The sequence below is a fragment of the Pungitius pungitius genome, chromosome 8, assembly GCF_949316345.1.
Source record: "Pungitius pungitius chromosome 8, fPunPun2.1, whole genome shotgun sequence".
NCBI lineage: Eukaryota > Metazoa > Chordata > Actinopteri > Perciformes > Gasterosteidae > Pungitius > Pungitius pungitius.
The window spans coordinates 483,920-510,603 of NC_084907.1; the positions used below are offsets into that span (position 1 = coordinate 483,920).

At 45.6% G+C, this 26,684-nt stretch overlaps 1 protein-coding gene across 1 annotated transcript; it reads left to right on the forward strand.

Annotated features, from left to right (window-relative positions):
- Positions 1-7,011: 7,011 nt before the first annotated feature.
- Positions 7,012-25,923, forward strand: eya2 (EYA transcriptional coactivator and phosphatase 2). Its single transcript, XM_037448207.2, has 16 exons — positions 7,012-7,151; positions 13,128-13,188; positions 13,352-13,382; positions 13,515-13,624; positions 13,813-13,923; positions 17,391-17,467; positions 17,698-17,881; positions 18,069-18,196; positions 18,321-18,404; positions 21,423-21,512; positions 23,130-23,188; positions 23,637-23,797; positions 24,245-24,359; positions 24,449-24,570; positions 24,656-24,756; positions 24,940-25,923. Exons 4-16 carry the CDS (start codon positions 13,522-13,524, stop codon positions 25,018-25,020), a joined length of 1,416 nt encoding a protein of 471 aa, XP_037304104.2. The 5' UTR covers positions 7,012-7,151; positions 13,128-13,188; positions 13,352-13,382; positions 13,515-13,521; the 3' UTR covers positions 25,021-25,923.
- Positions 25,924-26,684: the final 761 nt, after the last annotated feature.

Here is a 26,684-nt window from a genome sequence, read left to right on the forward strand (position 1 = left end):
CACCTGTGGCCTCCTTCTCTCGCCCTTTCCTTTCCTCTCTCCTCGGGGGGGTTTGGGTCCTGGTCACAGAGGCAAACCATTGTCTCCTCTTCCCATCGTTGTTTTCTCCCACATCGTTTGAGATCCTTTTCCTCTGGAAAAAGTCATATGAATTAAAAAATTAGAGTTAAATGCAGTTTATGCAGAGTAGGGTCAAAGAGTAGAATACTCTGAATATTTAACTGTTTCTCAAAATGTAGTAAGATCAGAAAGATGTCAACACACACATGGGAATTAGTTGTCATCGGCGTAGCTGTGGAAGGAGAAACCATGCGAGAGCAGAGAGAGAAGAGGAGGCGACAGTGAGACCTTGGTAGGAGACAGGAGGTGAAAGAGGGAAGCAAGGTGAAGTCGGTAGGACACACGTAGAAGGAGATGCGTTTGAGGAAGACGAGCCAAACACACCTGGGGAAGTGTGTCCTCGGCTAAGTTAGATTACCGTCTTGACAATTAATGTAAAGTCATGTCTTCAAACGGTCTCTGAAAATAATGGTATGAAGATATTCATTTTAACAGTTTCCACTGTGTGGGCTGCAGCCTCTCTGACTCACACATTGTCTGATTTTATCCTCGTTAAGATGTTTTTCAGACAAACAGTTTAGTTTATTATACAATATTTTTATTATGCATGAATTCATTTAATGAAATGAATTTAACAGCATGTTAATAAGGATTCGGTGTATACAGCATTATTAAAGTCTATGAAGTTAATACGGTCGATCCTTACAGTACATGATTCTTAGTGTTGACATTAGAGTTTTAATGGTTTCACGGTCCTGTGACAGGGTGAACCAGTGAGAACCAGTGAGAACCAGTGAGAAGAGGGAGAATTCAGTCTGTCACAGATTCTGAGTCAGCACAGGGAGCCATGAGGAAATATTTAACATTGTCCCCTTTCATTGCTCATAGTCTTTTACATTTACTCTCTCTGTGATTCTAAATGACGCCCCCCCCCCCCTCCCTTGTGTGTTAATGTCTCTAAAGCAGGATTTACTATGGAACATGCAGCCGATGCTTCACGTTGGGTTACTGACTTTTGGAAGAGTCCGTGAATTTAAGAAGATAAATACATTCTTTGGCATTTTCATGATTTAGCACCTAATGATGTTTCCACTTATATCAGGTTCTTCCTTTTCTTTCTTTTCTGTTGTCTCTTACAGTCGAATTACTCTTTATTTCCTTTGGTTGAACTTCATCCTACCTGTGAATGAAGAGGCAGACATGCACACACAGGTCATGTAATGAACCCTTGCTTCCTTTAGCCTTCCAGCCATGGGAATCAAGTGCAACATGCAAGATGACATCATGCTGTACCCACAACACCAATAAAGGGACGACCTCCTTTCTGCTCTCAGTGCCAGTTGTGTCTTTTACTCAAAGAGGACGGAGAATGTTTTCCATTTAACATTTAATGTTTGCTGCACATTGATCCCAACGCTGATTGCTTTGTTCTGTCGGTCCTGTCTTTAACAAATGCTATATTTCTTTCTTTACTTGTGATGAAGCAGATGCTATGTGATTGCACTTGGCTTTACTCCCATTTAGATGCAATGAGTAACATGGAGAAGGTCCAACAAATTAACAGTAGTTATGCTCAATGCAACCGCCTCAGGCCAGTGGATTTAAGTGCAATTATAAAAACAGTACTTAATGAAATTTGATACTTGAGATTCATATTTTAAGATATCACAAGGATGGAAACCCCCCTCCCCTCAGTGTTATTAGTGCTAAAGAACGCCGCGTCCTTTTTAAATCAACACAGCCGTCATGTGTTCAGCATTTCTTTGCCACCACATCGGTTTCAGTATCTCAAAAACAATTAGATGGTTGCCATGACAATTTGGGGCTACTAGAGCTACTCCAAGGATGGTCGTGTCATTTGTGACATGGATCCATGGTGCACAGATGAGTTGAACAGACACGATTGATTGACATGGTGAAAGTTTGTTCCAAATGATTAGTATTAATCACAAGATGTTGAGCTTATATTTTGGTTGGAGCGGCCCTGACCTCATCACTTGGGTTTTACCTGGAGTTGACACAAGGCTCATGTATTTTCCACACCTTTCAGCAGGAGGAGTATCATCTTCCTGCAGCATGTGGCTCCTCTGTTGCCGCCAGCATCTCATTGTCATTGTCAGCAAAACAAAAGGTTGTGTTGCTGTGAAACTATTTCACAAGATTCCAGAGTCACGTGGAAAGCAGAAACCTCACCCTCTCACCACGCCTCGTCTTCGCCCGCCTGCCGTCCTGAGGCCCGCGGTGGGAACCTGTCTCACCTCTGGGCCTGTGTGCAGGAAATGGAAGAGTTGAAAGTGTGTTTCTGAGTGTATGTTCTAGGTGTCGGTGGAAGGTTTCAAAGAAGCCTCTGGGGAGATCATCCATCATACGAGAGCAGAGGTTTGGCTTTAATTGCGTTCAGGGGGGAATTATAAATCACCAAAAGTGAGAGCGAGTGTCAGCCGTCTGACGCTTGAACACAGTTGTGTTTTCTGTGTTTTCTGTGTTTCTTCGTTTAGTTTTCTTCAGGCAGACAGGAGTTTATAGATTCTTCTTTTTAGGGGTTTAGGGAAAATTCAAAATGTCTTTTTCATCCAGTGTCGACTCACATAGTGTGCAACGGAAGAGCACTGTATTTTCCCACAGGTTGACACTGTTGTGTTTGTGCGCATACAGAGTCGGATGAATTCCTGCCCCGAGGACGTCCAATTCCACACATCCGCTCAAACATTCTTTTAGAAGTTTAAGGTTGTGTGCGTGTCTTTCTCACGGTGCAAAAGGTAAACCAAAGGTGCTGAAATAATTAATGGGATCGAATGACATGACGATGTGCAATAAAGCCCCACAATGGGCATCATCACGGCGCCTAGAGTTTGCTGATGAAGATACTCAGTGAATCACAAAAACAGAATTGAGCCCCCACGTCTTACCACGGGGCTCAAAAAGCAGATGAAATATGTCGGATCACCTCCGTCCAGTCAAGGCAGCTAATCCCACCACAAGAAATATTAACTTGGGTACTACACACGCTGTCTTCTTGAAGAGACCTTTGCTTTTATCAAGTGGATCATGTCTCTTCATTTCCAGTCCTGTCGGTCACCGTGGGACATTTGACCAACTTGATTTATTACTTTCATGCCCATTCTGCTGATATGCAGGAGGAATATGCCCAGCTGTATCAAAGCTGTGGCCTCCAAATGAGTGCATCTGGATCAGAGCGGTTGCTGGGGCATTCCCAAATGCACGAGAATATCGAAATTCTTGCCAAAAGTTCAAGAGTTTTTAAATATGACAAAGGCCTCAAAAGTGCGATTGAAAGAGGAATCCACTCATGACGGGTCGCATTTTTTAGTATTTGTACAGGCGCAGAAGCATAATTCAGTCCAACAAAGCAGCACCACAGACGTCAGAGATGAATTATCACCTCCTCGAGACAAAAGTATATTTTGATTGATTACGTTGCATTATGCAGGTATGTATAACGTTACATTTCTAAATAATGAAGTATTAGCTGTGTTGTTACTTGTGCATTTCTTATTGCTATTCCTCATGCTGCACACAAACATTGGTCACATCACACAGTAAATCACATCAGTGGAGCAGCTCCTGCAGGTCCAGGTTTCATCCCGCTGTGCAACCAACTCCGTCTGAGGCTTAGAGCCCGAAACATCTGCTGTAATTTCTGTCAAATTGAACTTTTATTACCGAGTCATTAAAGCCGCAGCAATGGCAAAACCAGATGGTCCTTGCTGACCTTACAACTGCTTCTTTTTTATGGTGTTGGTGAAAATTGAACCAAAGGAAGCTGTGCGCTTTATAAAATTAAGGCAATCATTCCCACATTCCTGAGACATGGGGGGCACTGAGGAGGGCAGAGAGAGGGAGCAGCTATGTATGTCTGTCTGCATGCATTGTTGATTTCATATCAGACTTTAATTGTTTGTGAATACAAACTATTTCTAACCTTTTTGACTAAATGGAAGGATTAACCCAACATGTACTTCATAATGGGAATGAATGCAGGATTCTGTTCCCATACGGAGTTCAAATGAAACTTTAAACCACTGTCATACCTCTCAAAGGGTTGATATGTAGAACATAACAATTGAAAACAAGCCCTTCCTGGTTCTGGACGTGTTCCTGATGCCTCCTGGCAGGTCGGGTCACTTAAATAACACACACAGCTGGGTGAGAGCTGCCTCACTGGGAGGGAGGGCCGCTCCATCACTGGTCCCAGTGGGGGAGAACGGAGGGATACTGCGTGTGTTTATTGGAGGCAGAGGGAGGGGAAATTGGCCTCCTGTTATAACGTCAATAGTTTAGATGTAATGGCAGTTAAGTTATTGATTGAAATGTGATTGATTACCTTCCACCATCAGGACACCCACGGCCCGACTGTTTGGGGGGGGGGGGCAACACTATCTGCAACTTTCCAAAACGAACATGTGATTTCTGCACCCACGTAACGCTGAGATGAGAGAAAGGTCCCTGATGACTTCTGTCCCTTTTCATGAGTGCAACACTAACGTCCTCCAGAAGAAGCTTCTTATTGAAACCACACTTTGGATGACTAGTCCTCAGTAACACGTTACATTTCCCAGAGGTGCTTGCAACCCTCCTTTAAAAAGGGGGGTTCAAACTTGTGGCTTTCATACAAAGTGAATAGAAAGCAACGGACTGACAGGCGAATGTGGTGAAGGCTGGAGGTTAACTGAAGGCAGAGCGTCGCTCTCACAGACCTGCAGCTTCCACCTAACCTTCCTCCTCCCACGGTCCACTCTCTGTTCCACTGGCTTCCATTGACGCCTTGTTTGACTCTGGAGGGGGGGGGGGGTGAATGCCTGGGTAAGCTAAGGTTTATGCTTGTGGGGGGGTTGATGTGGTGGTCATGGGGCTCTCGCTTCCTTCCACGTGAGCTGTGCAAAGTATAATATGACCTCGTGTTGGTCTGCTCCAAGTCTTCATACGTGACATTCACCTCCTCACAGCCACATACGAAGCTTCCACTGGAGCTGCTCCACGCGAGAGGCTCTGAAAGCCGAGGTCAAAAACATTTCCCTGTGTCCTGAGGAGAAGGACGCGGAGGACGCGTCGAGACAGCGATTGACAGGCAGCCAGCTGAGCCCACTGAGAGGAAGAGGGAGACAATGGCAGCTTTGGTTTCTCCTCACATTCCAGTGGAAGAGAGCAGCTGGAACCCGAGGCGCATCCTGGTCCAGGTACGTCCAGAGTCAGTGTCCTCTCCAAAAAATGAGGACTTTCCAGCGTGTATATGTCGATATTTAATCTTCAATAAAAACTATGAGACCACATTTGGTCATGGACTGTTACTTTGAGGGTGCATCACTGGTCCCCACTGTGTCCATTAAAGACGCCTTTAAAACGATAAGGACTCTACGGTCCATCGCTGCATGATTCTTTGTTTTATCAAATGTACAAAAACTACTGAATGAACCATTGGTTTCATGACCACATCACTGTGGTGACTGGATAATACAGATGTTTTATAACAATCTATTGTGTCTTTGCTAAAAGACTATAACACATTTTCAGTACTAAATTAAGATAAAATGTACAAAAAAGAAACATTAAGGTTCTGGAATTTTTAACGTATTCAAATTGAAACAAAGCTTTGCCAAATTAGGTCGTGAAAAAATAATACATTCATGTCATCATAAGTCACTTCTCCACTAACAGAGAGACCAGAATGCATTGCTCTGGTGAGTCAGCAGCGTGATTAATGGACTTTAACATGTTCTCTCACTTTCACTCTTGAAGCTGACATTTTCCAAATTCAACAGATTTAAGTGCAATCGTAATTAGAAGTAAAGTAGTAATCGACTCGTTGTTGATGAATTGGGTCGAGGGAATGAACCAGAACAACATATATATATATATATATATATATATATATATATATATAAATCATATATCTGCAGCTGGGTGTTATTTAGGGCTGAAGAACTACATTTAAACACAAGCAGCAGTCCGGGACAAGCTGTTGTTTTCCCGCTCTTTTGAAAGCCCCGTCGGCGTGGAGGATGTTCTTTTCCTTTATTTGGTAAAGGTCAGCGATGCCGCCACTCGCCCACATGCATAGTGGCATGAAGCTCCCCAGGTGCCCGTCACGGATCCATGTCTGCGGGTGTCAGCGAGGCTTCCTGTTGTCCGCTGAGAACCTGTTTCCTTCTGGGTCCGACACACTGGTCCTCATGTTACAGAGTCCACACGGAGACAATGGCCCCATGCAGCAGGCAGAGGACGGGACACCTGCATTGTGTCTCCTGTGTTATGAGGACGTGCGTCTCTCAGGCAGACGCACGTCTGTCGTCATGACGACACATGTTGTGATCATCTGAGACACAATGGAAAGATCAATGTGAGGCCTCGTTCATTATGGAAATGTCACAAGGAAAGTCTGAAAAGGACAGTAATGGCACACAGGTCACCATTATCACCGATGGACAGCTTAGATGGAAGCTTCCAGAAGAAGAAGCTCGTCAAACAGCTTCAAGTGAATATTTATGGTTTAATGGACATGAAACTTAGCTGAGATCTATTAAATATTAAAGTGTGATTTTAATGTCCTACAAAACAAATGATATTCAGCAGGGCACTTTTTAATGTTATTTGTAGATTTAAATGAAGCATTAAACAAGCAGCAGTAAATGTGTGTGACACTAAAAGGGAACATTTGGTGAATGTTTAGAGAGATTAAGAAGTTTAGGGGGGGGGGTGAATCTCTTCCAACACAAACTCACAGCGCGAGTTTAAAGCAACGCGCAGGAGAGACCTTCAGCAGACAAAGACCTGAGACACAGGAGGAGGACAAAAGGACAAACAGAGCGCGGAATTAGAGGTGTGTTTGCGATACGGGAGCGCGCTTCAGCGTGCACGCCAGCGAGGAGGAGGAGGAGGAGGAGGAGGAACCAGAAATCTCATTTACTTAACTTCACCTCCCCGCCGCCCGGGAGAGCAAACACGGCCGTGATCTGCCCGTCGTCCTCCTCTTCCTCCTCTTCCTCCTCCTCACCTGGCCGCGCGTCCTCTGGACAGCAGGACGCAGCCGCCTCGCACTTTACGGATTTTTTCCTCCTGCTTTCTGAAGAATGGTAAGTGGAAAATAACGAGTCATCTTAAATAAACATCATAACTATCGGACGATTATTAATTCAAAATATTAAATACGTTCACAATAAATACTTAACGTGAGACAGAATATTCCGTCCAAACATTTTTATTTTTACAACTTCACCTAATTCAGATAAATACCAGGCTAATACAAAAAGGTTTTTAACGTGAGTAAATCATTACAAATACCAGACATTTTAAATGGTGAAAACACAAAGGATGTTGTGATGTTTGTAACACTTTGACTTCTTAACCTTTGCTTTTCATACTTTGCTTTGCTTCTCTTGGTGCTGGTTAAACGCGTTTTGGGCTCCGTCTAAATACAGAAGATTACTCTGAAATCACTGACCCCCCCTCCGCCGTGGACCCTCATGGACTAAATTAGGGAGCCTCGCTGAGCATTTTCAAAGGCTGGTATTCATATTTCTGAAGGACCCGTTCATAGGATTTAAAGCAAAGAAATATGACATTTACTGCTATCCGACCTGCTCAGACCTTCTCGAAATGTCATTTACGTTACCAAATGTAAAATGAAAATTTCATTTTCTAACAATTTCCATATTTGGAACTATAACTGGATCGATTCTTAGTTTTTGCATTTTCATGAATCACAGCGTTGTAAAATACTGAAGTGTGATTCTCACTTTTCTCTGCTTTTTAATACATTGTAATACAATAATATAATAGAAATACATTTCTTCCTCGTCAGAATCAAGAATTTAAACCTGGATTTGAATTCATTTTATTATTGCTGTATCTTATTCAGTGACGGATTGAACTTTTCTGTAGTTCTGAAGAACTCTTTTTTATACCTGTATTTAAACCCCCACAAATACCCGTGTGTGTGTGTGTGTGTGTGTGTGTGTGTGTGTGTGTGTGTGTGTGTGTGTGTGTGATTTAACGCTGCGGTCCCTCTTAATAACATCAGGCCCCATTTCTTGACTGCTGGGCCGTCGCTCTCTCTCTCCTCGGCCTTCATGGTTCTTATTACTCGCTCTAATAACTTGTGAATACGCAGCAGCAGAAACGTCCCGGGCTGAGGAGAATTCCCCCCCCCCCCCGCCCCTAAGAAAACACGAATTAATTCCGAACCCCTCTGTGGCCAAACGTTGGTGGAATGATAAATATTTTCATAGGAAGCTCTGCTCTTCCTGACTTTATCTGCACCGATTTCATTCTGTTTCTTTACAGCCGCACAGCTCCTGATGTCCTTCAGCTCCTGTGCATCTCCCCTCCTCCTCTTCCTCCTCCTCCTCCTCCTCCTCTTCGATCTCTCTCTTTGGGGTCAGCCCGACTGACCTTAACCCTTAAATCTGCAAATATATTCAAGGCCTCTGAATTGCTGTTAAAATCGTTTCTGTTCTTCTGTCTTCCTTCATCACGCTGTCTTTAGTTTTTGTTCTTGACAGGTGATCAAGATGAAGGTTGATAATCAAATAGTTTGTCTTGGCTTTGATAGTAAAACATTTTATTTAAGCTAAGTAAGAATGTATATCTTCACATCTTCATCTCCTTCATTCGCTGGATGTCGGCTTCTTTATTCCTTTTTATTCCACGTTACAAACGGCGTGTCACTTCTTTCAGCTTCTTTAGTGAGGAGGAATAGAGTTGAAGTCTTCTAGGTTTCCATGGAACGAATGCTTCTGAACCGTAGACAACTTCAGAAGAAGCGACCATGAATGAAGCCTGATACGTGCAGCTGTCTTCATGAACAGGAAGCCCAAAATGTTCTCATTTTAGTTTCATTTGCTCTCCCTTATTTCGTATTTTGTAAAAAGTTGACTTTAGCTCTGTAGATATGTGTGTGTGTGTGTGTGTGTGTGTGTGTGTGTGTGTGAATCTCTACAAACCTCAATATGTTCTTTGAAACAAAAGCTCAGGGCTTCTAATGGTGACTTATCACACTTCCTTCTAAATGTCTCCTCCTCTCCCTCCCTCTTTAATGCCCTTAAAGCCCCAGAGAGGTGTGTGTGTGTGTGTGTGTGTGTGTGTGTGTCTGTGTGTGTGTGTTAAACTCCGGGCAGACGACAGCTGTCCCTCCGACTGTCTCCACCCTCCTGATGTCCTCTGGAGGACGGAGGAGCCTCACACGCAGCGTGCTGCTCGCCGGGGTCACATTTATTCTTTTGTGCTTATTTACTGTTCAGAAAGGACAATAGAATTTGTGTTCTTTTTTTAAAGGGTGGTGTCTTCCTGATAAAGTCCCGCCCCCCCCACGATACCGATTTTATGCTGCATTCTTATCTCCCCAAAAAGACATAAATCCTGGCTGGCTTTCTCTCTCACACACACACACACACACACACACACACACACACACTTAGCAGTAAATCTAATCGTAAAGAAGTAATTGGACCTCGGCCCATCTGTACCGCCTGTGAGCGCCGGCTACCAGCGACCTCCGTCTGGCCAGCTGTTGCCAACTACGGCGTCCTCCTGCTGAGGGGACGGGAGGAGCGACCCGCCTCCTGCTGATGACGCGGTGTGCGTGTGAGGGGGGGGCAGCAGCGGCCATGCAGGCGGCGTGTGCCACTCTTCTGTTCCGTGTGACCAGATGTTCTTTGAGTTTTTTTCTCTACCTGGGACGGACCACCATGTGACCGGCCTGGTCCTCCGACCCCCACAGGCCGCTCCTGAGGGCGGCTGGGAGGTCTGCCAGCTGTCCCTCACGTTGACCCCTGTCCCGGGGCGCTGGTTCTGGGGGAGTCGGGCCTTGGTGTAGGTGGTCCAGATTCGCCTCTGTCACTGGGGGGAAATAGTTTGTGAAATAATTAAAGCTTGAGTGGCGGCAACGGAGAGAAGACACTTAATAAAGAGGCTTTGATTACAGGGGACAGAAGGGGACAGAAGGGGACAGAAGGGGACAGAAGGGGAGCCTTGTTGCAGGGACTCAGGCAAGTGGAATAAAGAGGTACAGATACACAAAGTGGACAGAGGGGGCGACAGGCTCACGGCGCTCTGCCTGGTCCCGGTGGGACGTACCTGGTGGGACGTACCTGTTGTGACGTACCGGGTGGGACGTACCGGGTGGGACGTACCTGGTGGGACGTACCTGTTGTGACGTACCGGGTGGGACGTACCTGTTGTGACGTACCCGTTGTGACGTACCTGGTGGGACACTTGTCATTTAAGGACCCGGTGTGTTTGGGCTTATTAAACGTCACTGAACTGGTTGCTCGAGTTTCTTTCTTTGTGGTTGTTGCTGTAAACATCTGAAAAGCTGCGTGAAGCTTCTTCTGCTAGTGACCAACGGGGTGGAAACATCTGACGCTTGTGTTTTGGCTCTTTACCGTCTCAGCTAATTTTACACTCTGCGTCAACAGAAGAAATCAGGTTACTGTTGACATTTTCCTCTTTGTCAACGTTTGGGCTAAACAGCATTTCTACAGTTTGTGGACCACAGGAGGACTCCGTGTGCAACACTCAGCGTGGATCAGTTCTCTGGTTCCTGAGGTGGAGATGATCGATCCTCTGTGTGAATGAATGAAAGTGGACCTCACGGATCTCCTTCCTTCATGTAAAACATTGTGCTAGATGTGGTCGACTCAAGCTTCACAGCTTTTAAAACGCTTTACAGATGGATTGGTTCTTAAAACGACTTGCTGAAAGTATCAGGACCTCGTGTTTGCCAGACGCTTTATTTTTCTGTAATATCCCAAATTTAATGGAAGAATCCAGTCCTCCAGAAACCTTCCCAAAGCTCTTTGTGCCAACTAAAAGTCTGAAAATGAATTGGCGTCATTTATGATGCATTTAATACATTCCAGTTTCTCATGTGAGAGGTTTACTTCTTCTCCTTGTGTTACGTTATTAAGAAGGAAACACATCTTCATTTAATTGACACTTCCCACAATTTTCTAGCATTTGATGAATTGATCAACTTCGGCTCGGCGTACGGATGATTGACAGGTGATCAGGTGTAGATTGATGCATCGTTTGCTCCCATCAGCAGCTGTTAGATACGATGGATGGATTCTACCCTGTGAACACGGATGCTGTTTTAGAGGATGAAGGAGGCGCTGGCAGATGGCAGCTTTCCACCACGACGCCCCGATGCTCAGATACTGGGCCCTTGTTCTGAGGCCTTTATGAGCGACTGAAAGAGGTTTGTGTGCAGCAGTGACCCGACCCCCAGCGCGGCCTCCGGCTCCAGGTGGGGTCACCTTGTCTGGTGATGCACGACGCTTCGGCAAGGGGTCAAACCCCGGCGGGGTCAGCGCAGTGGGTGACCGGCCTATCACATGTCAGCACACACACACGTTATCTAAAGCCTAGATTCAGAGCCATTTTGGATTTTTGTTGCTTCATATATTTATTAGAGTACAATCACTTAAACAAATGAACTGTTAGCGCCGAACGTTGGGCTGAAGGTAGAGATGATCGCCCCATTTCTTCATTCTTCACACACACAGCTTGGTTGGACTACAGGTAAATCCTGCTTTGACTGTATCGAATGACACGTCAACTTAAAGCACAATACGCCATCCTGTGATGTAATCCGTCAGCACAAAGGCTAGAACTTGATATCCGTGAACGAAGCAGCGGTTTAGCGGAACCCTGCGACCCAGGTGAAGCTGGTGGGCCTGGCCTCGTGGCCCCCCCCGGCCCCCCGCGTGCCCCCGCCGCCCCGCCGGGTTTGTTTTAGCTTCAGTTTCAGTCCTCTGCTCTCCACGTCTCTGCTGAGCTCCGCTCGCCTTCCCTCCGGTGTCCTGCAGTTCCCATGGCCTTGTGCGTCCTCCTCCCAGGCCTCGCCCTGAACCAGGAAGTGCCCTCCTTATCTCTCACAGTGTGTGTGTGTGTGTGTGTGTTCCGAGGTCACATCAACATCCTAAAGGTTATTCAAATGGGAAAACAATAAGAAAAGCATTGATAGACATTTGATGTTCCTTCAATCCAATGCTTTAAATTAAAAGCACAGATGTTTATTTCAAGGCTTTAGTTATAATACGATGAATCACTTCTACACAGAGCTGGACCAGACAAACAGTAAATCACTGGCTTGGTGTCACATTTACACTCTGTTTTATTTAGTTTGATTCATGGTCAATAAGTCAGATTTGCAGGTGCAGAGTTGTGGTCGTTGCTTCACGGTTGAAGTGCTGTTATTTACTCAGAAACACTTCTCTCTGCTCTTTTGTCCTGTAAATGACGACAGAACCACACAAAGAACAAAGACGCTTCTGCTGACTGTGTCTCACGTCTCTGCTGCCCCCATAACTCATGACTGTCATCTGTCTCTGTCGCCGTGTTGTCAGCCAGGTCAGAGGTCAGCCAGACCCATTGGAATGGCCCAGAGGCAAAGAGAGAGGAAGAAAGAGAGGAGTAGTTCACACTTTGTAGCGTTCCAAATCATTTTGGATCCACTACACTGAGAAAGTCGTTGTTATTGCGCTTCTATTGTTGCATGCGGTAGAACCAGGAGTTCCCCTCCTAAACACTGGAGGGTGAGTCATCGCACCAGTAGACTTTTGTCTCCTTTAGGACTGTGCTCAGACTACTCCATGTGGCATTGACCTTTTGACCTCCCGATGCCCGAGGCTCTGTGGTCTCTCTGCACTGACTGACCCACAGGGAGGAACCAGCCAAACGCACGACTGTGAAAGGAGAAACTAAGCTGCCATTATTTAGCGATTTGGACGGCGGCCTCGTTCTTGTTTATTTCCTTGAAGCGGCTCCAGGAAGACGGTTCACACGGCGCCGAGCGGCAACAGTGACTCAGCATTTTTTGGTCATTTCCCCGTAAGCAATGTTACCTGTCGGGTTCCATTGTCTCATCATTTAACTGTCAGCGTCTCTAATGACAAACTCTTCCCATCAAATCCAACCCTCGCTTCGTTTCCGTCAACCTTCAGACACGTTTCACCTCTTGAACCCCCCCCCCCCGCAGGCACGTCGCCATGTGTCAGTCACCTGCATGCCTGTGTCCTGATGCCGTGTGTTGGCCATTGTTTCCACAGGAGAGTTGACGGCTCGAGACGAAGTGTGGTTTTAGAGGATAGACTCCCCCTACAGAGGCAGGTGAGAAATAACACTACAAAAAGGTGGGGGGGGGGGGGGGGCGGGGGCGTAAGTGGAACATTTGCACCACTTATCGAGTGTATTGAATTAATTGAATGTACAAAGACTGCATTGCAGTTTTCCTTGTTTACTTCCATTGTTTGATTCATGACTCGTTCCACAGGGCTCCTTAGAATCAACTCGGACCTCCGCAGGTGAGTTCTTCAGGACATTTGTTGGCGAAATTTTATTAGACTCTTAACATGACAATGTGATGTAAATTATGAACTCATAAAAATTGAGATTTGACTCAGAGAAACCCGCTGATAAAAGTTGCCTCGTTTTAGATCGGAGATGTCTGCGTACGGACAGACTCAGTACAGCCCGGCCCTCCAGGCTGCAGGGCCCTACGCCCCCTACCCCCACCACACGCAGGCCTACAGCGGGCCCTCCTACAGTGAGTCCAAACCCTGCAATCCGGGGAGATGTTTGTGCTTTGAGTGAATCATTTGCATCGGATCGTTGTTTCTTTTCTGATGTGCCGTCTTTCATCAAACTGTGAAAGCAGGAAGTGAACGGAACATAACGCTGGATGAATGTATGAAAACTAGTTCATTGGGCTCGTGCTCCCTTCTCTGCTCACAGGCATTAAGACAGAAGACGGCCTGAGTCATTCTCCGGGGCAGACGGGGATTCTGGGATACTCGAACTTCAGCAGCACTCCTCCGGGTCAGAGTCTCTACAGCTACTCGCACGGTAAGCTGGAACCAGAGTGTGAATGGACAGATCTCCTCTATCTCCATCCTTCCTCGAGCCTTCCCCTCCTCCTCCCCTCTCCTCCTCCCCTCTCCTCCTCCCCTCTCCTCCTCCACACCTGTTCTCCATTAGCCGCGGTCTGGAGTCTGGCGTCAAAAGTCTTCCCCCCTCCTTTCACTGGGGTCAAGCCCCTTTCTCCACTCAGACCAACAACACAGCGTGCGAGACCCCCCTGTGTTAGAGAACAGAGAACAGACTGTAAGAACAGACTGTAATAAAAGACAGTAAGCAATAACAGACAGTAACAACATACAGTAATAACAGACAGTAACAACAGACTGTAAGAACAGACTGTAAGAACAGACTGTAATAAAAGACAGTAAGCAATAACAGACAGTAACAACATACAGTAATAACAGACAGTAACAACAGACTGTAAGAACAGACTGTAATAAAAGACAGTAAGCAATAACAGACAGTAACAACATACAGTAATAACAGACAGTAACAACAGACTGTAAGAACAGACTGTAATAAAAGACAGTAAGCAATAACAGACAGTAACAACATACAGTAATAACAGACAGTAACAACAGACTGTAATAAAAGACAGTAAGCAATAACAGACAGTAATAACAGACTGTAAGAACAGACTGTAAGAAATATCAGACAGTAATAACAGACAGTAACAACAGACTGTAACAACAGACTGTAAGAAATATCAAACAGTAATAACAGACAGTAACAACATACAGTAATAACAGACAGTAACAACAGACTGTAAGAAATATCAGACAGTAAAAACAGACAGTAACAACATACAGTAACAACAGATAGTAAGAACATAGTGTAACAAAAGACTGTAACAACAAAGAGTAACAACAGACATTAACAACAGACGCAGAGGAAGAAGAAAGGAACCAAAACCAGGAGAGATGGGCATTGAACCAACCACTCAAATGAAGATTGTGGCTCTCTTTGCCCGAGCATGGCCCCGTGTGTGTGTGTGTGTGTGTGTGTGTGTGTGTGTGTGTGTGCGTTGTACACATTCCTCAGTCGTCCGGCGCCCAAAGCACGACTCGCTCAGTGTGACTTTATGGCTTTGAAAGCAGCATGAAATCGACCTTGTGTGTGAGAGGTTAAGGTGCATTATGGGGAGAGGGGACAAGGTTTAATGTTGCAGACAAGGGGGACGACCCTGTTCCCATGTATGAAGGAGACAAACCAGAGACAAAACAGAGACAAACGGCAAACAGATGAGGTCCAGGGTTCATTAGTCTGTACAGTAGGGATTGTAACATGAACAAACCTTTAAACCATTAACATGCAGAAGTATCTACTTGGTCATTTTTGTTTTAATAACTAAAGTTAGAAATGAATGATGATGAAACTAGTCATTTGAAGCAAGCTGGAAGGTGTCACGGTTTGGTCTCTCTTCCTGTTTTATTTTGTAGTTTTCATGTCTCTTGTGTTCCTGGGTAGCTTCACTTCCTGCCTTGTCCTGTCTTCCCCTGTGATTGTCTGCCGTGCCTGATCGTTTCCACCTGTGTTCAATCACCTGCACCTTGTGTATTTAAGCCCAGTGAGTCTCTGGTCTTGTGTGGCGTCATTACATGTTGAATGTTCACGGGTCATGTCAAGTAAGTCAAGTCTGTGTTTTCAAGTTCCCGTTGTTTTTGCCTACTTCCTCCCCTATTTGGTTGGAGTGAGTTTGAGTTCTTTGACTATTAAAGTCCTTTTATTTTTCATCATCTCTGCATCTGAGTCCTCCCTCCTTGCCCTTGCACCCTGCGTCCTGACAGAAGGTTTTGACTGACTACATTGGCGTATTTGAGGTAGACAAGCGACTCGTCTTCAGCATTATTGGTCAGCAGCTCAGTTTGCTCAGTTGCCATAGAGATAAATAATAAAGTCAATAACAAGTACGTGAGTTGCAGAAAGCAACCTCCTTTTCTGTTGTCTTTTTGTTTCCCTCATGACCTCCTTTCAGGGGAATATTCAGATGTAAAGTATTATAGCGGAATATAAAATCCATGTAAACAAACTTTTGATGACGCCTCGAACGAGCTTAAAGCACAAAATGACTGTGATCTGTCAGCACACGACCCAAGAACCAACAAAGCTGCTTTTCTTTTCAACAGATTGCAGTTTGACTTTGAAAGACACTGTTCCCAAACAAAATAAATTTGTTTGAATATTTTCATGCATAAATCATATAGTGCAAACTTCAAACAGTATTTAACTGCCACAACAACCAAATGTTTGTTGGATTTCATAATGTTTCCATGTCTTCCATTATGCTGTACACAATGCACCAGCACGCGCACACACAGACACCAAAAAGCCATGGACACACGGCGCTTACAGCTGAAACCGAACGAGGGCCACGGGAGCCTCGTGCTGTTTACTCCAAAAACTCTTGTATTTTTCCCTTCAGTTGCTTTGAAGACGTGTTGTGAGGTTCCACTGTGGGTCTTCCAGTGAGTCATCTTCCTCCCGTCTGTCATGCACCGTGGAGGCGGGACAAGAGGGAGACTCATGGACGTTTAGAGTGGACGAAGCATGTCGTTAGTCTTTGTTCGGGTTACGGGGTTAGGGGTTAGGGGGTTAGGGTTAATGTAGAGCCAGCAGTCAAGGCAGGTCACAGAAAAGAATAGTACATTTCAAAAGTACTTTGTATCCACAGTATTATCTTCCTACTGCGTCAATGATCCGCACCGTTGGAACAAAGCAGCGTCTGCCAGCCACAAGTCGGCAGTTAATGACGATGGCGACATTACGACCGCATGGACATCGTGGACGAAGCATCCGAGGAAATACACGCAGGGCCGCAGAACGTTGTCTAGTGGAACATCTGAACCTCCTCTTCTGGGACCAGCCCAAAACTTTCTAGCTCGTACAGGATTCATTTACTCTTTGGGCAACTAAGAGGTTGAAGTTTGTGGTTTTGAGTCAAATGTTTTGATAACTGTTGGACTGTTTCTACAGACATTCATGTTCTACTCAGGATGAGTTGTCACAACTGGAGACGACTTTGTCTTTCATTTAGTTCCATGAGCTTTGGTTGGCGGTTAATCGACCCCAGCTGCCCCTCAATTAGAAGACGGCAGCAGCAGACTAAATGCTGAACCTTATACCTGGAGACCCTCTAACAGCTTTGGGGGTATATTCTTGCCCTGGCTTGATTATATGGAGATGTTCCAGAAACCGACTTTCCCACCTGTACTGTCATGCCAATAAATCTCCCACCACCTGCAGCGTGTGGCTGAGGTAGAAGGTTTGCTGCTGACTTCCTCCTCACAGTCACACAGATCCCATTGTTCTGTTTGTGAAATCATATCCTCGGCTGATTCATGCGTCCACGATGCGACACATCAAAGGCCTCCCCGGTTTGTAGCTCTTCTCGATCCTGCATGATCAAGTATTTCTTAAAAGGTTTGACCTTTTGTCTTTGCATCATTTTTCAGGTGGGGGTATTCCATCTGGAATTTTCCAAGGGCCCCATTCAATCTCAAGTTCGACCCCGTTCAACTCTACGCAGCAAGTGAGTAATGTTTTTCTGTCGAGTCATCTGAAACGTCTCCAAAACTAAGCGTCTGCTAGAAGAGACGATTCCACCGGTGACACGTTGAGTCTGCAGGTGGCTACACAAGGTGTTCAGGGGCGCATTTTGCCATCATGACTCACACACACCCAAACTATACCGGCTGGTAATTATATCTTCATGTAGCTCATTCTGACACAGATTAAAGTCCTCTGCTTACCTTTTGACAGGAGTTTTCAGCCTACTCGAGCTACAGTCAGAGTCAGTACTCTCCGTATTATAATTCCCACCACTACAACAGCCCCTACCTGACCAGCAGCAACATCAGCCCTGCTGCCATCCCCGCTCCGATAGCCTATCAGCATCCAGAACACCCCGCCATGCTGCCCAATCACAGCCCAGAGTCACACACAGGTGAGTGCTTTGAAAGACGCGGACGTTCAGTGCTGCTTAGGATAAAAGCCACCACACATCTTCTGTTTTTATTATTTTAGTCCTTTGTTTGCCTTTCAATACTTCCCATAATGCAACTCTGTAGCAGATTGGATGTTCTCCATGACTCATAAATCAAGTTTAAAAGAGAAATGTGTGTGTGTTGTAGGAGAGTACCAGGCGCCGCCCAGCCCCCCCACTCCAGGTAAAGAGGAGGCACGAAGAGGCTCGGATGGGAAGTTGCGAGGGAGGAAAAGAGCCAGCGACCCTGCTCCCCCTCTGGATTCTGACATCGAGGTAAACAAACACTCACACAATGCCAACAATTATCTGTATTTCGCTTCAATATTTGTCTTTCTCTCTGTCGCTCTCAGACACACGTTCATGTGGCTAACGTTACATATCTGTTTTTTCACTGCAGCGCGTGTTTATCTGGGACCTGGATGAAACCATCATCATTTTCCACTCGCTCCTCACGGGAACCTTCTCCTCTCGATTTGGCAAGGTACGGTGGTAGGACCCCTCCCTCTTTACTGCCAGCTGGAGGCCGATAGGACCATGTGGCTTGGCTCTGTCTCGGTGACCAAGTGCTTATTGGACAAACATTCAAGGTCGAGTCCACGACCCCCGGCTCTGGTCACGCAGCATTTTCACACGCCGGCTGTTCTGCCCTCTCTGCCCTCTTGTTTCTTTTCATAATGCACCGGGGCTGTTTGGCTACCCCGGCACCCCGCGGCGTGATTGACAGCCGGTGGGACCTTCACATAACAGACAGGCAGCTGACGGGGGGAGGGCCAGTGGAGCGTCTCTTGGTTTTGGCCGAGGATGTGTGTTTAGGATTCTCACGGCCCCCCCTGCGGGTCGACACCAGGCTGCTGGGAGTTTCACAGCAGCGTCTCTGACCGAGCTCGCCCATGTTTCTTTTTCTTTCTCTTCTGCCACGGAGAGAGAGAGAGAGGAGGGGGGGGGGGTTAAAGGGAGGAAGAAACAACGAGCGAGGTAGAGCGAGAGAGTGGATGTGTTGAAATATGACTCATGTGCCAGAAATTCCTGATTCCTCCCACCGCCCGAACACTGGAGCCCAGTTGGACAGATGCTGACATCAAAAGTCAGACGTGCAGCCGAGGCATCAGATGAGTGACAGCGAAAAAACAGATTAACAGATCCAAAGCATCGAGGCCGCTCGCAAGCTAGAGAAAATGTTTCCTGACTTCTCTTTGTCCCTCGAGCTAAATTCTACGATGGGATTTTTTCTACCATCAGTGATCTCCATTTGAGCGCCGCGTGTCCCTGGTTCTGTCTGCCTCCAGACCCATGATGGGCTCTTCCCATGCCAGTAAACTTGTATCCTGAACAAATGTTTTGGACCTTTACATACGGGCGGTCTGTTGGTGAACAGAGACCCCCACGAGGGCCTGATTCCTTGTAACAGCTTCTCCATCATCTCAGCTGCTCTGCGTCCTCTGCTGTGTTTTCCATATCGGAGTAAAAGTTCCTTCTTTTCAGTGTATTTCTCCCTCCGCTTTCTTTCTTCTTAAATTCTTCTCTGGGGATTATCTGGAAGAGGCTTTTATTTGTCTCGCTGTATAGAACAACCCTTGTAATTTTGGAGGAAGGTGATTATAGATCATTATTTTAATTATTTGACAAGCAGAACAATCCTTTCTTAAGCCTTTTAACCCCTCCTTCTTCATCCTTTCCATTCATCTCCTCCTCATCTGTCCAGGGTTTCTCTATCCTCCCCCTAGTCCTTTTCCCATGCCACCTTTTACGCCCTTTGGCCTCAATAATCCTTTTCCCTTTATCTTTTTTTTGGGGGGGTGGGTGGGTGCATTTAATTGTCATCATTTACCATTCTTGTGTCATCAAGTCCATTTCTAGCATTTAGAGCCAGAAGGCAGCTCTATCTTGTCATTTCAGATGTACTAATCCAACATTCACCTCTGGCTGACACTCTGCTTCTCCTGTCTCGCTGCCAAAGCCGAGCCACACACGCACACACACACACACACGCACACGCACGCACACGCACACGTACACACGCACACACCTGCTTTTCTGGTCTGGAACAACAACACGCTGTTTGTCAGCCTGATCCGGATTCATTTGTTTTCTGCGGGTTGTGATTTATAATCAGCTTGTTAAGGAACAACTGAAGTTGGTGTAACGCTACACCGTAGTGTTTGTTTGTCCAATGCGAGACACACAGAACAGGAGACGGGACGGAGTCTGACATCACTGCTGTGTTCTTGTTGTGTGTTTTTCCAACCGTTGCCATTCATCCAGTCCAGTAACTAATGTGACATCCATGTGAAAACCAAAGAGGAGATTCTCACAACCTGCTCAAATAGGAGCAATAACTCCTCGACTATTAGACAAATCGACTGATTACAGTTTCAGTTTCACATTCATGCTGCTGTCAGGGTGAATTGTGATCAATTCAGGTTAAAACTACTTTATTTCTCCAGTATTTGGACTTGGAATGTAATACGCTAATGCACTGATTCACAAATGTTAGCATGCTATGAAGCTAAACTAAAACAGGTAAACATTGTACTTGATAAACATGTTAGCGATGTGCCTGTGAGCTTAATAGCATGACAGCACGATAGCATGATAGCGGGATAGCGTTATAGCGTGATAGCATGATAGCGTGATAGCGTGATAGCGTGACAGCATGATAGCGGGATAGCGTGATAGCATGACAGCATGATAGCGGGATAGCGGGATAGCATGCTGCTGTTAACCTTTAGCTGAAGGCCTGCTGGCGGGTCGTGGTCTTGTTGGAGTGTTTTCAATATGGCCGGCTAAGTCTTGAGGGGATTGAATGACACTATAAAGATGATTTTTCACCCTGGTTTTGGCAACGCGGCTGTGCATCTTTCACTGTAATGAAGCAGGAAGAGGAACTAGTACAGAGAGATGGAGGGGAATTTAACTAGTCACAAAACAATGGTTGAAGATAAGAACCGGCGGCGTTTTGACAGACAGGTTATCGCCTCTCCCTGAAACCGGTTTATGTCAATCCATTTTATGAGTTAGCAGAGGACGTAAAATCAAAACTGTTAAGAGAGACAAGCGGGACGGCAGCGACACGGCAGAGTAATGATGATCAATAATCCAACTGATTATTCCCTTCATGCGATCAATGTCTGCCAGAACTCAAACTGTTATTTATTTCAAACAGACTGCAGTTTTCTTCCACTCAGATGTGTTGAATGGAATGTGAGTGATGGAGGGATGAGAACGTTTACTCGCCTGAAGCAGGATTTAGAGCCAACACAACAAATCAATTGTTTTTCATTGTGATTCATAAGTCAAAGAGACTCAATGGTCTTATTTGTTTTCAAATGACTGAAGAGTTTATGTACACAGCAACTGAATAGAACTGTGCAGTGCTCAATGCAGCTTGTTGATTGTGTGTGTGTGTGTGTGTGTGTGTGTGTGTGTCTCTGTGTGTGTGTGTGTGTGTCTCTGTGTGTGTGTGTGTGTCTCTGTGTGTGTGTGTGTGTGTGTGCATCAGGACTCATCTAAGGCCGTGTCTCTTGGCTTGTGGATGGAGGAGATGATCTTCAACCTGGCCGACTCGAGGCTCTTCTTCAATGACTTGGAGGTGAGATTTGAAGATTACGAGTTGAACAGTAAAGTGTAAAGGGAGCGTGTTTAGAGAAGGTTTAGTCCTCTTGAACTAGTGATTTGGTCCTTATGCCGTACGTGACACTTACGTTTTTAACACTCACATTGCAGCCCTCTGTGTCTCAGTGTTTTGTAGCCTTTTTTATCTCTGATTTATTTCTTATTAAATGGAAAATATCAGCAGTAAAATCATCCAAATGCATAAACTGGCATGCCAGTAAATCTCTCCTGCAGCAGCCTTGCAAAGGTTTTGACATTTGGATGGGATTTTGTTGCTTGGCAGCAAGCACAGTGGCAGTCATTGTAGAAATCCCCTCACACTGATGTCCTGTATTCATTCTTACTACAGCCTTTTCCAAACTGTTTGCCCTCCTGGGTTGAGCACATTCAAGAAAGTGGCTGTTAACTGCTTGTACATTCGGGCCTAGAAACCTTCCAGAGTTCACGTGTACCTTGAAAACCTCAAGAGATCATTCAAATGCGTTTTTTATAACCTACTGGTGACTGAAGAGGACTTACGTTTTTCATCCTAAATTCCATGGCCTTGTTCTGACAAAGAAACCCGACTAGAGAGGGACGGAGAGAGGGAGAACAAGGACACCATGTGTTGTAATTATAGGTGTGTGTCTGAGCCTCCGAGAGGGAAATTAGTCGAAGGGAGGAGGAACCGTCGAGAGGAGGGAACGGAGCCAACGAGGCCATTTGCAAACCTGGTTCTTACCCCGTCCTTTGTTCTCAGGAAATCTCCAAAGCAGTCTGACAACAGCTGTCAAGTCTTGAGGGACAATTAACATGTCCCTCCGATGTCAGTCGAGTGTTCCGCTGTCACAGCTGCAGGCCTGAAGGTCACACGCTGTGATTGGCATGCGTGTGATTAATCAAATCAAGTTCCATGTACATCTTTCTAAAAGAAGAAAGTGAATATATGAGCAGATCGCTGTGTGTTCTACTTAAACTGAGCTGCTCTGGCTCTGGGTCACTGGTGCCGTGTGGTCACCAACGTGGGGACGGAACAGGGAACGGAGACCCTGTCTGTCCCAGGTCTCTATGGGACCACGAGGACCTTTTATTAAGGGAAAGATCTTTCGACTTGGAGGCTTGAAGCTGGATACGGAAAAAAAGCCTTTTGTTAGACTTTCATCCTCCTGGACAACGATGATAGGTTTATGCTCCCTGCTTGTGTTGTCTTTCTAAATATGGAATGATAATAGCTATGTCAGCTTTCTGCTCTAATTGCATGTTGCTGAAGGTGTTTTGGCCGCAGCCACGCGTTCAGGTTTCAGTGCTGTAAAGCCCTGCGGTGGAGGACACCGCTATTATTGTCAGAGACAACAGGCCTTTCTTATACAGTCTATTCAAAATGCAGATTTACTCTACTCTAATCCACTTGCAGCAGAACCGCCGTGTTGACTGTCCTGCATCACCGGCGCCTCGCTGTCTTGACATCTTATTTCCTCCTTCCTTGTCTTTTATGTGGAGCCCTTCTTTAAGTATGTGCAGCGCCTCTGGCTCCTGAGGAGCAGAGACCTGCCTGCACACGGCTCCACTGTGAAATGGATCCCTTCATATATCCGCCCTCCTTTTCATTTCCCAGGAATGTGACCAGGTTCATATTGATGACGTGGCATCGGACGACAACGGGCAGGACCTGAGGTAAGCGGTTCTGTTCTGCCGGGTTCTAGTGTTCATGCAGGAAATCCGCAGGGAGGCGTGTGTTCATGCATGCATGCAGGCATGTGCATTTCTCTTATTGACGTCCCCAGCTGTATATTATGTGGCAGGGTTCTCCAAGGCGTTCCTTCTCATCAGAGATCTCAGCCCATTTATTGCTAAACCTTTAGGAGGACGGACTGTACCAAAGTATGGTCTTTCTATATTTATATATATGACTATATAGATTTATCCTAGATGTCCTAAATGTATGCACTTCATGGTTTTTTACAAACAAACTAATTTCTTACTCAACGTCTACGATTTTCCATTCCACAGCGTTTGTTGTCCCTGTTTGTGGAGATTCTGGCTCCCTGAATGTGACCAATGGTTCACGCCCTGCTTCTTGTCGTGTCTTCATGATCTTCATCCTGTTTCCTGCATCCTGCAGCACTTACAACTTTGGGTCGGACGGCTTTCAGAGCCCAGCGGGGGCCGGCTCCCTGTGCCTCGGGTCCGGAGTCCACGGAGGGGTGGACTGGATGAGGAAACTGGCTTTCCGGTACCGGCGAGTCAAGGAGATCTACAACACATACAAGAACAACGTTGGAGGTGAGCTGCAGAGTTCTGAGGTTTTAATGCGTGTGACGCAATCTGAACACATGACTAATGTAGTGGTTAATATCACTATAGACCTGAATATGAATCGTTCCATCTGAGCTCAGCTTCAGACGTGATCTGTCCAAGTATCCAGTTACACAAGCTTCCTACTTCAGCAAAATACTACTTGAATTTGTTAAGATTTACCTGCTAATTACTGGATCATGAATAAAAAGAAAAGCCAGGTCACAGTCTCTGTGGGTTATGGAGCCTCGTGCAGCTTTACGTATGCTGCACACGCTTTGCCTGCAGAACATGTTGTTTGAGAGACCAAAGAGGACTCACAGTCCTGCTTTCTAATTACGCTCTCAGTAAATTGGATTTCTTCATGTGTCAGAGCTTTTGTGAGGACACGTCCTCCCTGTTTAGTTGACTGAACATGAAGCTTGTGATGGGCAGGTTTGCTGGGAAGCCCCAAGCGAGAAGAATGGCTGCAGCTGAGGAGGGAGATGGAGGTGCTGACTGACCTGTGGCTGACCCAAGCGCTCAAAGCCCTGGCGCTCATCAACTCCAGGTCAGTTCATGCTCCATTCGCAGCTGATCGGTCCTGGGTCCATTGGGACGTGTGGTGATATAAATGTGTCCGTCCTGTCCCGTTTCCAGGCCTAACTGTGTGAATGTGTTGGTAACCACCACCCAGCTCATCCCTGCCCTCTCCAAGGTGCTACTGTACGGCCTGGGCTCGGCTTTCCCCATCGAGAACATATACAGCGCCACCAAGACGGGTGAGGAAGGTCTACCGACATGAACATCGGATACTGTCCCTCTTCGATGCTACATTTTCAACCCCCATTCTGTCTGTTTCCAAAGGCAAGGAGAGCTGCTTTGAGCGGGTCTCCCAGAGGTTTGGTCGGAGAGCAGTGTACGTGGTGATAGGAGACGGAGCCGAAGAAGAGTCCGTGGCCAAGAAGGTACACATGACTGCTGAGAGATGGGAACTAATCACCTTTCAGACACACCCCATTTCTGCCGCTTCCGTACAGGAGCTGGTTCTTTTACAAAGAACCAGTCTTTGCATTGAAGTCGTACATCGTAGGTCAATATCTAATCCACATGAACCTTCTCACATAGAATAATTCCCCTCTAATCCTCAGAAGAACATGCCGTTCTGGAGGGTGTCCTGTCGAGCGGATCTCGAAGCTCTGAGCCATGCACTGGAGCTGGACTACCTCTAGAGGGCGCTGCTCTCCTGCCTGTCAGAAGCTTCTGAGCTCCTCAGCTGCTCCTGGAAACGGACACAGTCTCACTTCCGATCGGGCAGAAGGCCCTCGGGACGAGCTCCAAGGCGGACATTTCCCCGCCAAAGCCGAAGGAACCGGGTTCGGACATCTGAGAGACAGGAATCCAAAAGTGCTGGACGAAAACCAAGAGACCAAAGACAGGGGACCGAAGCGTCAAAACTAAGCCGCGGAACTACGGATGATACTGCAAATGTTTTTTTTACAGCCTTTTCCTTTTTTTTAAATTCTGTTCATCTCCACCTCATGAAAGGTGTCCCACTACAAAAAGTGATGCACTGAATGCAGAATCCTTTTCATGTTGATTCAGTTTGATGTTCCAATACTTTTCCAATACTTTGTTCTATTGTGGTTTTTTTATAAACCCATTTTCAACTCACCAATACTGTTTTAAAGTCAACATAAAGTGACAGTACCACAATTGTTTAATTCATGTTGGCCATAAAAATGTCAGATAACATTCTTTTCATGTAGAGGCTATTTAAAATAGTCTGATTGTATTTTACCATTATAATGTGAGCTATTTATTATTGGTTAAATTCAACACAATGAGGTATAAACCGTTTGGGATAAAAAATATCCCCTTCAAAGACCAAAACTATGCTCTTGTAAAAAGGTTTGATGATAATTGTCTGGAAGATGTTTGATTCTGGGTGGTACATGTTGTTCTAACGCCTCTTCTTTTCTCTGTTTGTAATATAGATGAACTGGTTGTGCTGCATGTGCCGATTATACTGCCTGTCAGCTTAGCTGTGATTTGTATATAATGCTTTATTGCTGATTTGTATTGACAGACAGTTCAAATAGATTAATACAAAATAAATTAATTGATATCTTGGGAACGGTTGAATTTCATTTAACAGTGTTACTGGCGGGGGGGGGGGGGGGCTGAAGAGTTTATTATATGTTATATATATATATATATTGACCTAATTTTTTACCTATTTAAAAAAAATCTTTTCTTTTTTGACCCTACATATTTTGACTTTTTTCACAATATTTTTTTTCCCATGACATGACTGGAATGATCTTAGATGGAGCAACCTACACGTCCCTGTCACTAATGCCAAATGCCCCAAATTTCTGTACTTTAAACCTTATCTGGGTTCAACCCTCAAGGGACATGGTGGCTCTTCCTAAATCCTTTTTTAGTTTTGAGTAACTGACATTTATAAAAAATCATAATGGGATATTGCCCCAGAGACGGATTGGTGCATCTTGGAGGATCAACCATGCTATTCATCCTTCCTGCATTGGTAAAGGCACAAGTGAGTTGAATTTGAATGTAACAGAGAATTGGAGGGTGGATGCACTAAAAAGGGTAAACAAATCTACACCCTGTGCCAGACTGTCAGTTTAAGGTTGTTCACAGGATGCCCTGAAGTAGACAAACAAGTGATTGTCTTGAAAAATGCCCTCAGAGGCTGTAATAAGTTTCATGTCAGTGTGACCACAGAATGAGACACATCTGCTCATCTTTACTGACTCATCCGGCCTTCTCTCCCGTCAAAAAGGTGGAACCCTATAGGCTACGTAGCATGGCTAATAAGTGCTAAGAGCTAAAGCAATTAACATCAAATTTAGTCAATTCATCATCATTC